The sequence below is a fragment of the Sander vitreus genome, chromosome 20 (assembly GCF_031162955.1).
Source record: "Sander vitreus isolate 19-12246 chromosome 20, sanVit1, whole genome shotgun sequence".
Taxonomy (NCBI): domain Eukaryota; kingdom Metazoa; phylum Chordata; class Actinopteri; order Perciformes; family Percidae; genus Sander; species Sander vitreus.
In genome coordinates this window covers 27,149,024-27,162,535 of record NC_135874.1, presented here as the reverse complement: position 1 = coordinate 27,162,535, position 13,512 = coordinate 27,149,024, and the positions used below count along the sequence as shown (strand labels likewise).

General features: G+C 44.2%; 1 protein-coding gene across 1 annotated transcript in view; it reads right to left on the bottom strand.

Moving 5' to 3' along the window:
- LOC144535635 (neuronal PAS domain-containing protein 3-like) overlaps positions 1-10,667 on the bottom strand; it is a 259,068-nt gene extending 248,401 nt beyond the window's left edge. The window contains exon 1 of the mRNA XM_078278173.1: positions 10,442-10,667. Coding sequence (XP_078134299.1) covers positions 10,442-10,491 — 50 coding nt within the window. The 5' untranslated portion in view covers positions 10,492-10,667. The remainder of the gene's footprint in view (positions 1-10,441) is intronic.
- Between the last annotated feature and the right edge of the window lie 2,845 nt (positions 10,668-13,512).

Here is a 13,512-nt window from a genome sequence, read left to right as displayed (position 1 = left end):
CTCCTCTCCATCATCTCTCCATCATCTCCGTCTCCAGAGCCGCTGTAGTGTACTGATAGTGGGAGCACTTGTGCAGTCAGCTATGAAGTCTGTCCCCCTCATCCTCTTCCTTTTACCCCATTCCCCTCTCTCTCTCTCTCTCTCTCTCTCTCGCTCTCTACCTGGAAAATTAATTTGGTCTCCTCCAGATGCCTATCGCCGCCGAAATGCCCCCAGAAATAGATCCACAAACAGCAGCTCAGCCAAAACGCAGTCGCCGCCTGACAGCCGTTAGCAGAAATACACACTGCTGGAGGGAGGGGGGAGGGGAGCAGATGGATGGAGAGATGGATGGATGGAGGGATGGAGGCAGGAGGTAACTGGAGGGAGAATGGAGCGTTGGAGGGGAGGAGACGATGAATGGCCGAGGGGAGAAATTAATAGATGGATTGCCTAGAAATTTGTACACTTTACTGCCTAAACAAACCGTCACGTTTTCAGATTGATTTCCTTCCTTTCCGGGCGGCCGTTGCTTTCGTGTTCTTTTTCTACGAAAAGCAGCTCGCAGAGAAAAGGTAAGAAAACGTGCTGCAGAAAGAGAATTCATCACAATAAAAGATTTAATCACCTTTTTTTCCTCTCTCTCACGTGGTGCAGTTACAAGCGGAAGACTCTTATTGATGGTCCATTCAAGGACACACCTGAGATTTGAGAGGCTGCTGCAGAAACACAACAGCCATTGCTGATTTTACACCCTTTTTAGGGGGCTCAAGCCCCCCTAAATTTCATCTCAGCACCCCTAAAATGTATAATAATAAAAAACTAAAAGAATATGTTTACGGCGTTTCCTCTCTAACTGGGATGTTTTGGGACTGATTGGTGGGATTGCTGTGGACAAAGTACACACGGAGACACACTGGTAAGAGCTAATGAGGTGTAACCATGTATCAGCTAATTGAAATAGCTCACGTTACTGTATTGTGTCAACAGTTCACTTCATTTAATATTGTATGAGGCTTTTTCTTTTGCGGGGTGCAAATGTTCCACCAAAACAAGTTCCCTCCGAGGGGTCAGCCCTATGTTCCCACATTTCTAGGAAATTTTTAAAAATAGGTCTTGTGTTCCTACATTTCCCTTCAATTTCAATTTCTATCCTCCCACAAAAAATGTTTAGGGTTAGGGTTAGGGGGATATAATCTGATACAAATTTATGAAAAAGGAAATGTGGGAACATAGGGCCTAATTTTGGAAAAAATCTCAGAAATGTGGGAACATAGGGCTGTGGGAACATAAATCTGTGGGAACATATGGCTGTGGGAACATAGGGCTGTGAGAACATAGGGCTGTGGGAACATAGGGCTGTGGGAACATAAATCTGTGGGAACATAGGGCTGTGGGAACATAGGGCTGTGAGAACATAAATCTGTGGGAACATAGGGCTGTAGGAACATAGGGCTGTGGGAACATAGGGCTGTGAGAACATAGGGCTGTAGGAACATAGGGCTGTAGGAACATAGGGCTGTGGGAACATAGGGCTGTGGGAACATAGGGCTGTGGGAACATAGGGCTGTGGGAACATAGGGCTGTGAGAACATAGGGCTGTGGGAACATAGGGCTGTGGGAACATAGGGCTGTGGGAACATAGGGCTGTGAGAACATAGGGCTGTGGGACCATAGGCACACTCCCCCTTCCAAGACTATTTTGCAAAGCCACCGTCGACAGTGACTGGTTTAAAGAAATGCAAACAACCCAGAGCGTTTTTTTCCTCCTATCCTGCAATGTATGTATGCTTTCTCCGCAGCGCTGTGGAGATAGGTCTGGTAATGTGAGACTAACAGTAGCACTAAGTTATCTACAGTTAGCATTAGTCTCCACTGGTCGCACCAGTGCAAGTAAAGCTGCAACAGGGTACATTTTATTGCTTTAATTTGGAAGAGAATAAATGCATTACATCTACATAGTCTTGCTTTAATCATGCAGTTTGTTGACTTAAACTTTTAAAAAAGAGACCTTAAAGAAGCGTAGAGGCAGCAGAAAGTGCTGACGTGGGTCGCTTCAGATCGGTCTAAATAAAGAAGCAGCAGAACATGACTGCTCACTTCTAAGCAGATGACTAGTCATGTTTTGGATGCACAAACGAGGAGACATTTCCAAACTGTTCCTGCTCTCGACCGTGGAACTTTGACACAAGAAAAAGGTTAAACATTCATGCAAATGGATTACCTTTCAAGCTCCATTTCTGTCTGAAATGTAGTTAAAACCAAAGGTTGCCTTCAAGGTACTGCAGTATGGATTTACTTTGAAATATTGACTGGTTCCAGCTTCTCCAATGTGAGGATTTACAGATTTTATTTGATTAGAAATAGAATATCTTTGGGTTTTGGTCTGTTGGTTTAACAAAATAAAACTTATTTGAAGACTCTTGTGATTGGACATTTTTCACTATTTTATAATAAACTCCGTTGATGATTTGTAACTATACAGAATAAAACATTTAAGAACAACCAGTGTGGTTATTTAATGTGTTGCCTGATGTACAGCTCAGATAATCTGCCCAGAAACAGACACAAGAATGCGTTTTGATGATAAGCTGATTACATGCATCAGTCAGGATGGGAATTGCTATTTGCGCCAGAAAACAACTGGCTGAACTTTTGTGCCAAACAGACTGCGCTGGTTTGGTGTTTTGAGCAACAGCACAAGATTTTACAATCAATCATCCATGGAATCTAGAAAATTTGATGTTACAAAGCCAGGACATAGTTTTTGTCTCCTTCATTACAGTCTAAATTCCTCCGGAGAAACTGTGGAGCAAAAACATCAGAGTCAGTCACTTAGATTAGTTTGTGCCGTTTGTTATCGACGCAAAAAGTCTCCTTTAGCATATTTAGACGCTCTTCGTTGGGCCTCTTGGCGTCACTTTTTGACGCTCTGGGTCGGGACGTACGTTTAACTGACATTCGGCACAAGAATGGGACGGTTAGGTTTAGGGAAAAATGGTGGGTGGGGTTATAAAATGTACGTTTCAGTGACACGCGGGACAAGAACGGGACATGAACCCCCGGTCTCCTGGGTGAAAGTCCTGTGTTGTTTGACCCATCCACAACCCCAAACAACCTCTTTACGAGAATTTTCGGTGTTTAATACTACTCTCTACCGTCGTCCCTCTACGTACTACTCTCTACCGTCGTCTCTCTGCGTACTACTCTCTACCGTCGTCTCTCTGCGTACTACTCTCTACCGTCGTCTCTCTTCGTAATACTCTCTACCGTCGTCTCTCTTCGTACTACTCTCTACCGTCGTCTCTCTGCGTACTACTCTCTACCGTCGTCTCTCTTAATACTACTCTCTACCGTCGTCTCTCTTAATACTACTCTCTACCGTCGTCTCTCTAATACTACTCTCTACCGTCGTCTCTCTTAATACTACTCTCTACCGTTGTCTCTCTACGTACTACTCTCTACCGTCGTCTCTCTACATACTACTCTCTACCGTCGTCTCTCTACGTACTACTCTCTACCGTCGTCTCTCTTCGTAATACTACTCTCTACCGTCGTCTCTCTACGTACTACTCTCTACCGTCGTCCCTCTACGTACTACTCTCTACCGTCGTCTCTCTTTGTAATACTCTCTACCGTCGTCTCTCTACGTACTACTCTCTACCGTCGTCCCTCTACGTACTACTCTCTACCGTCGTCTCTCTTCGTAATACTCTCTACCGTCGTCACTCTACGTACTACTCTCTACCATTGTCTCTCTTCATACTACTCTCTACCGTCGTCTCTCTTAATACTACTCTCTACCGTTGTCTCTCTTCATACTACTCTCTACCGTTGTCTCTCTACATACTACTCTCTACCGTTGTCTCTCTTCATACTACTCTCTACCGTTGTCTCTCTACATACTACTCTCTACTGTTGTCTTTCTTAATACAACGTCTTCTAACAGCGCCGAGGTTGAGCTGCTGCACTGCCCGGTGCGTACCATACAGACACTGAAGGGTGATTTTTGCGTCGGTATCCGACGCTGAGAGACTCTGACCAAGCGTCAGTATTTTACGAGTTGGGAGAGAGAGTCAGAGAGACAGAAACTGGCTTTCATCGTCTGCGCGAGCTAGGGCTGGGTACCGAATTGCCGCCATAATATACAAAAATGCCTCAACATTCAATACCAAATTTCAATGCCTAAGGAGTAAATCTCATCAGCGTCAGTGAGCCAATAAGCACGCAGCACGCTTCTACCAAGATCTAATAATGTTTGTGATTGGCTGTCTAACGTTACACGTCGTAGAGACACGCAGGAAAAACTCTACTTTACACAGAGACGGCTCACGTAGTTGGAGCCGAAACATAAATGAAAAGATTTGTGCCGTAATGTAGTTATTTCTTTTTGTTAAAATGCATTTTATAAAATTGGTATTGGTATTGAGAAATGTAATGTTCAGGAAACCGGTATCAGACTCGGTAAAGGGACTGTATTGGTATAGGTACTGACATTTTTCGAAGGAGACCCAGCCCTAGTGTGAGCTGTATAATCCCCAGATTGTCTGTGAAAGACTTTCGCCTTCAGCAGGTGAGCAGAAAGGCCGAGGCAATATCAGATAACAAGTCTCACGCTCACGAATCCAACTTCCTGCCGTCAGGTCGCAGCTTCCTGCCTCCTCAGCGCTGGACAAATTAAAAAAGGATAAAAGCTCTTTGTAGGAGAATCAGTGAAAGTGAAGGCTGGACAGCAGTGAAGTGTAATTCCAGCTCTATACATTTGACCCGTGACCCTCCGCCTGCTCTTTGCTCTCTTACAGCACATATATGCAAAACGCCGGCTGTTAATCTGCTGCTTAGCACCGACCTGATACCTCTGACTGCAGTCACACTCGGCTCTGTATCGCACTCGTCTGCGTGAGGCCAGAGATGCCAACAAGTCTCTGGGCTAGAGTCCACAGGGTTTCCACCAGAAAAGTTGTTACACCCGGTGGCAAGTGTCTTTTTTCCGACGAGGGTCCGGTTGGGGTCAGTCAGACTGATGTCAGCATTAACGTAGAGCCCAATAGTTATCTGTGATAACAGAATCATGGACGGAATGGCAAAATTGAGATTTTAAATAGACTCCATAGGGCCGTACATTAAGTCAGTGCTAAAAGCAAACTGGAGATTTGAAAAATCAAACCAAGCCGCCCCACTGTAACTGTAGTTTTAAAAAAAACCTCTTAAAATACATTTTAAAAATAATTCCCAGTGGTTTAGGACTGGTGCGGGGCACCTTAAGCCCGTTGGGCCACCAGGCTTGCAAAACACTGGTGGAAACCCTGATCCAAGTCAAGTCACAAATATGCTGCCATAATCCAGAATAATGTGTTTGTCTTTGTCGCTATAGTATTGTCTCTGTATGTGCTTGGTGCTTCTGTCTGTGCTTCAATGCAAATGTGTGTCTATGCACTTTTACCTGTGTCTATATGCTACTGGTGTTCTGTTTTTCTCATGCCATCAACCTGTCAGCTGTCATTTGACTTGTCATTTGACTTTTCATCATGTTTATGTGTTGTAGCTTATCTGATGTTTTCTTTTTTTAAGCCATCAACCCGCTAGGGACAGCAGATGAAAATTAGCCTGCATGGCTAAAACTGGCACATTTACATGTTGGACTCTGTACTCATGTTGATTAATGTGTGGTGTCCTTTTTAAATAAAGAAATAAAAAAATAAAAATGTCTCGTTGTAGGTTATAAGCTACGCAGGGAGGGGAATAACATTCATGAGCGATTTCCTAAAAATGAAGAGTGTTTGCGAGTCCCGCGTCTCGAGTCGAGTCTGAAGTCTTTTGCGGACAAGTCTGAAGTCAATGTGTGTGTCTCGAGTCCGAGTTTCAACCTCGAGTCCCCCGTCACTGGCATGATGTAACAAACTGTGTAACGCTGTTAGAAACTCATTATTCTCATGGCGTTCAACCTGATCCCAATCACACAGATGGTGCCTTGTTACCAGTGTTGTAGTCAAGGCCACCTAAACCGAGACGTCACCAAGACCAGAGAGTATAGTGACCGAGACCAGTGCGAGTCCCACGCTGCGTGACACGATAAAATGTGGAAAAAGCTAACCATAGTCACCCCTCAAACTGATCTGAAAGATCCACATTCCCATAAAAAAAAACATCCACAGAAAACAAACTAAGAATCTTATTTATTCACCTCCTTTATTGCCATAAGTGTATCGTGAGAAATGCGTTGATAAAATAATCCAAAGGCAGTTGTGGTCTTGACCCGTCTTGAAAATAAAATGTCCCGGTCTCAGTCCTATTTATCTGAGACCGAGACGAGGCCGAGTCGAAAATCTCAAATCAGAGGGTTCAGATACTAACATGTCATCTTCACCAGGGCAAATTCCAGTAAGTACTGTGGCAATAAACTCCTTTCTGATTCAGCCGTATGTTGTGGTTGAGATGCAGATGGGAAATTAATAGGGCTGTCCTCGGTTAAAGAAATACTTAGTCGACCCACACTCAACTAACCGATTATGTCGATGTATTCGACAGATCTGTAAAACTGAGTTTCTCCACAAAGAATCATGCAAAAGTACCACTTTAAGTCTTGCGTTTACAAGAGATGTGCTCAAACGTCTCTTGGGAATAAGTCATTCAGCATCGACTTAAGAAATCTTAGTCGACTAAGACCAAAACTACCGATTAGTCGACTTATCGACTAAGATGGGGCAGCCCTAGAAATGAAACGGCGCAGCTTTATAAATCAGATTTCAGTCAGAAATCTCTGCAGCTGCAGTGTGAAAGTCACTGAAACACCATCACAGCTGCTGTCTGATGGGTTAGTTTCACTATTTTTACACACACACACACACACACACACACACACACACATACCTGAGTCCTTTCAAATGATTACAGGACTGCAGAAACACTATGGCAAAGATGCAGCATAAAAACCAAAAATCAAGCTTCAAGTACAACAGTTTCTACAATATTCGCCAAATGTTCCCGTCTGTACGGCATTTACACTCCTGTCGGCTGCGGTTCCGTCCGAGCAGGTGTCGTGTTGTTAAACAGGACGATGTCTGACTGAAATCAAACGGTGAGCCAGCAAGGAGCCGCTCGAGCGGGGAGACGACCTCAGCGAGCTGGAACTAAATTATCTCTGCACCTTTTTTCTCCATAACAACAGATGTTGGAGCAGAGGTTACACAGAGGGGAAAAGACTCATGTCGTCGCCCGAAATCCATAAGAACAAGTCAAACCCCTTCAAAACAAACTGCTTCCGACAGACAGTGTCTCTCAACAATCAAAGACAGAATGGTGTTACACGTTACCATAGGCGTAATGTTAAGGGGGGATGGGGGTTACAACCCCCCCCCCCCCAATAATGTAAACTGGCCAGTTCAACCCCCCAAAAAAACATATTATAATTTCCTTTACATAAATAAAGACGTTTGCTCCATAGCTTGATGCAGAAAAGGCACAAATTGTTGAGGAAAAAAGAAATGAAGTGGTTGAAATGCTCAAAAATACATTTTTGCTCAAAATGTTGAACCCAAAGTAATGCCCTTGCGTGTTACCACACAGAGTCCAGAAGAAAACAATAGCAATCAGAATGTCACCACTGCATCACCAGTGTTTTCCCTAGGTTTGTAAAAGACTCAAAGCCATCTAATGTATGGGACATTGATTTATTGGTTTATTGGCAGCTCAGAACACGCGTCCCAACAAGTTCACCCTTTCACGCAGCGCGTTGGCCTGATTAGGTCTGCTTAAAAGACTCTACAGTTGCCGACCGTCGTTTTGTGGCCCCTCTGTGGCTGTCCCCTCCCAAATAGATTGACTTTTCGGCACTGCATCAGCAGTGTTTTCCCTCGGTTTGTCGAAGACTTAAGCCCAGTTCAGACCAAAGATTCACGACGAGACGAGTTGAAACCTGCAGGGTTCTGAAACCTGCCAGTTCACACCAACTCGACGAGACCGTGTATCATCTCGCCATAACAACGCCTCTTTGTACTTCCGTTCTAACTTCCAGGCTTTTTGTAGCTAAATATATCATTTTTTACATTAACACACAACTAAATATGAATGTGGATAACATTAGTGAAATTGAGATGCTTGCTACAGGTGCATTTCTAGTGATGAAACGGCGAAAACAACGGTTTATTTCTCCGATTCACGGCTTTGTTCTAACGCCACCGGTAGCTCCCTCTCTTCAGTCTCTCTATCTCGCTTGACCGTATAAAGTTACCGTGCTTTCGGGTGGTCGTTGAGGCTCCGTCTAAAACTCTGCCATTTCGACCAGCTGTTTGTAACGTAGAAATAAAATGGATTATGGATCCTTTTATTTCTATAGTTTATAGCTGACTTCACCAGCTGACTTCTCTATTGGCTGTTGAAACAGGAGACGTCTCTTACGTTCTAAAACCAGCCTCTGGAGACTCCACCACCTGACTTCTCATTGGCTGTTGAAACAGGAGACGTCTCTTACGTTCTAAAACCAGCCTCTGGAGACTCCACCACCTGACTTCTCATTGGCTGTTGAAACAGGAGACGTCTCTTACGTTCTAAAACCAGCCTCTGGAGACTCCACCAGCTGACTTCTCTATTGGCTGTTGAAACAGGAGACGTCTCTTACGTTCTAAAACCAGCCTCTGGAGACTCCACCAGCTGACTTCTCATTGGCTGTTGAAACAGGAGACGTCTCTTACGTTCTAAAACCAGCCTCTGGAGACTCGACCAGCTGACTTCTCATTGGCTGTTGAAACAGGAGACGTCTCTCACGTTCTAAAACCAGCCTCTGGAGACTCCACCAGCTGACTTCTCATTGGCCGTAGAAACAGGAGACGTCTCTTACGTTCTAAAACCAGCCTCTGGAGACTCCACCAGCTGACTTCTCATTGGCTGTTGAAACAGGAGACGTCTCTTGCGTTCTAAAACCAGCCTCTGGAGACTCGACCAGCTGAGTCGCAGCGACACCACCAGCTGCTTCAGACCGCTGAAACTTTTCTCTGCGACGTTCTAAAAAAAATGTTTTGGACTTAAGGTGCAGGTATTTTGGCGGGGGGTTTAGGGGTCCTCCCTCAAGAAAACGTTATGTTTCTCAATGAAAAAGAAAATGCAATTTCACAATTATTATGGAACATTATTATCACCACATAGACAGCTGATACTAAATGATTAAGACTCAAAAATAGCCTCATAGTTACATCTCATTGCTTGTCATTATTCACACCTCAGCCCGTGACATTATGCAAGTTCCTCTAGAGAAAATTAAATGCCATATGTCACATAGAAAAGAACAGAATAAAATAGAATAATGTATATTCCTCCAGGAAAACAACGTCCAATATGCAACATGGGTTGAATAAAATAAAAGATAAAAATGAATTGAAAAGAATAGAAAGAAATGTTATGGGATTGTCATCTCTCAATCAACAGGTGAAAACAATGGACTACTACAGGAAATGATGTCCAATATGTCCAACATATGTCCTATATGTAGAATAAACCATTTTCAAAACAAGTATAAAACTAAAGTTAGCATTTTAAGTGTTTCTGACAGTAAAAGGCCACACATTGACTGCATAGAATAGGAGGACAAAGACAGAGACATTCCTGTCCAGAGAACACTGTCCAAAATGGGCCACACTGAATAGATCAGCTCCGTGATGAGTACATTTCAGCGATACAAATCCACTAGCAGATCACAAACATGTTTACATATAAAAAATTTAAAAAAAATCACATTTCCACCTTAATTCCACCTTAATAATCAGAGCAAGTGAACCAGCTTTAAGGTCATGTCTGCTCAGTTTGACCTGCACAAGTAAACACGTGCACATCCATCCACATTCAAACTTCCTGTTAATTCCTCTGACACACGCGCGCGCACACACACACACACACACACACACCCACGGCACTAGTAGTGCTGTCCACAGACACTCATACACACCCCCGTTTGTCATCGATGGATGCACATGTTTTCCTCGACGCTCACACACACACACACCTCTTTTGCTTGCTTGCTTTCCTGCTTGGAGCGTCAACACACATTGCATGGCTCCCCAAACCTAACGTGCACGCGCACGCTAAGGTAGGCTAAACACACATCATGGGTGAGGGAAGGCGACACAGCACACCAGGCAAAGCAAAGACAGTCCTCTGTTTTCCCGAACAGTCAGCCAACCGACCTGTTACCCAGCCACACACACACACACGTGCGCGCACGCGGGGCACGCACACCTCGACTCTCCTTTGGAAAGGGTATAACAGCGTTCCTCCTGACACCTTCAGGCTCAGAATGAAACGCAAAGCGACGAGGAACAGCCGGTAACCCGCCGGTTCAGCCCCGCTTGTGTGCGGCTGTAAACATGACATGCTGTGTGTGTGTGTGTGTGTGTGTGTGTGTGTGTGTGTGTGTGTGTGTGTGTGTGTGTGTGTGTGTGCAGGAAGAAAATAAAATCCCGAGCCCCGTTACCGTTCTCTCCGTGTCGGGTCCTGCTGGATGCTCGGCTTGGTGGGCGCCATCTTCCTGCAACAATTATTTGATTTCTTACTTTCTGTTGTTGTCTCTTTTTTTCCCTCTCTCTCTCTCTCGTCAGACTGACGTGGACGCCGAGCCGCGGCGGTGCGCTGCACCCTGACAGCAATGCGTCATGCTCGGTGTGTTAAGACAAAGCCATGTCCGTGTGTGTGAACTGAACGTGTGACTGTGTGTGTGTGTGTGTGTGAGAATGTGTGTTTGGGTGCGTGCGTGCGTCTCGTGCTTGTCTCTCAGCGTGGAAACAACGGGCGGCGGAGGCGAAGGCAAGGACCGGGCTGCAGCAGCAGAGGCATGCCGAGTGAAGTGAGGGGGAACCCGGGGTTGGATGCCTTTCGGATCCCGCTCTCGGTCTCTTATTTCTCTTCACACACGCACAGCTTCGGTTTTTTTTTGGCACTACAGAAGAATTCCCTGCATGCGCTCCGGAGGAGAAAAATAAAAAACTCAAATCTTTACATTCTCGCCGCCGCTGCAGCGCCTATATCCGCGTTAACATCCCCGCGGCGGAGCGTCGCTGGGCGGATAAAGTGGCTGTGCTTTTTCGGAGCATTTTTTCCCTCCTCTGGCTGCTGACTGGAAAAAAAGGACACCACACATCTCCGGTATTTTCTCCAGCCCCGGCGCAACAACGCCACTCAGTTGCAGTTGGAGCCAGCCTGTGTGTGTGTGTGTGTGTGTGTGTGTGTGTGTGTGTGTGTGTGTGTGTGTTTATTTTTTATTTATTTAATTCTCCCTTCTCTTTTCCTGTATTACAGGTTGCACCGCGGGGTTATTATCCAATTTTTAACCCTCCCACAAAACACCACCCAGCGTGCGCAGGGGGTGATGGGTGATTTGTTTGGATGGTTGCCCTGTAAATCAGATCTATGCACCTCCACACACACACACACACACACACACACACACACACACACACCCTCCCCTCTTCAGTGTCATAATAAACACATCACAGCAAATGTCTCAACTCAAATTCCAAAATCAGTAACTAACTTGTTGTGCTGCTGCATTCTTTTTTTTTTCTGCATATTTGAAGAGTGTCAGTCATGCTTTGGCGTTTGCATCTGCACGAAAGGATGCTGGAGCCTCTGAATATGAACAGAACTTCTCATATGATCTGTAAAAAAAAATCTGATCATCCTATGTTCACTTTTCTTTATATTTTTCCGGCCACTAAAATACATTTCCCTCCAGGCTGTGATGTTTGCACGTCAGCGATGGCTCATTATCCTCCAACAGAAACTATACTCTCTCTCTCTCTCTCTCTCTCTCCCTCTCTCTCTCTCTCTCTTCATTTAAATTCCTCCTTTATTTCTTAAATGTATAATTCATTGTAAGCTAATGGCTGTGCGGTGTGATTAACCCCCGGGCTGCAGCGCTGGAAGCTGAAAAGCCTCCCTCTCTATACCAATGACCTGTCAAGGTCAGAGGCATGCTGGGTATTCTCCACACAAACACGGGGGTTACAGGCGCTGCTGTGGCGGAGAATAAAGACTGGAGAGGGCAACCGTGACCTCCAGTCTGCGATCAGCGTCCGCCGAAAGAGCGTCGACGCACATGCAGTTCATGGCACATACTATTATTATTATTTTTATTTATTTTTTTTACACATTCTGCACCCATTCAGCCTCTTTTTTTGCTTCTTTTTCTTATGTTAAACAGCTATTTTGGAGTAGGGCTGCACAATATATCGTTTTTTATTTTTTAATCGTAAACATCACGATAGGCTGTGACACATCGCCAAAAACACTCAGAGATTAGTTGAAAGAAAATATAAATAATATTTCTGAAGAAATTGCAGTGTGAATGCTGTATGTTGAAAGGCTGACGCTACACTGGATTAAAATGTAACTGTCATTCCAGTTTAGTGGCGCCTTTTACATTCAATCGAATGTTCAATAAAAGAAAGTTGGAAAAGATTTGAATGATACTGAAAGCAGCCGAACTGAGTACACTTTAATATCTGTCTTTAATATCTGTCTTTAATATCGCAAATGATACCATTATCGCGATATTCAATGTTATCGCATATTTTCCTTATATCGTGCAGCCCTAGTTTGTGTATATTGTTTCTGTATTTATTGTGTATTTCATATTCATGTTCCATATGTTTGTTTATGTACGCGCCATCCACCTCGGCAATAGACCTTTTTTTTCTGATTCCGATTATGTATTCAGAACAGGCGTCAACATGTGCTTTTGCCTCATTATGTTCAACGCTTTGACAGATGATGCAGGGATTTACAGCCGAAATTCAGACTCATTGTCACTGTAAAAACAGACAAATAGGAACTGCGGTATGGTCGGTTATACGCCTATTCTGGCACTGCACCAAAATACAAACATTTTGGAAGAACATCAAGGTCGAACTGGAAAAAAAATGTTGCAATCAGGGCTGCAGGGTACGAGGAAACTATGCGATAACGGTGAATATCGCGAATAACGATACTCCGAACAGATCATGACTGCTGCGGAATACATTTAAGCATCCATCTTTCTTTAAAAATATGTGTTTGGGTTGATGGTTGGCAGATTTTCTTTACGTTCTTTTTTTTCCTAACTAACTTTTCTATTTCATTTCAGCTCCTCTGGTTTGTTTCGCGCAGCTCCGTTTGTTTCCAAGCGAACACACGCACCAAACCGCCCCAATTTCTCGCCAGAAAACAAACCAATCTGTAAACGCTGACTTTTCGGATCGTTTCCGCAGCCTGCTGATTACAAACGGACGCTTCGCTTCGTTCATCACCGGCCAAAATGCCTCGTAACTTTACAGTGTTATACCAGCCAAAGTTCATTTTTACCGGCAATTTAAAAGCCTGGGTTGCGATACATAAACATATATTGAAGTGTACTAATTTCTGCTGCTTTCAGTATACAATTTCCATGTTGAATTTTAAAACGATGAAAGGAAATCACACGCTGCTATTGAGCACATTTAACATTGAACTGAAAAGGCAGCACTAAAAAAGGACAAACAACAAAGGTTACATCATGAAGTGCAGTTTTCT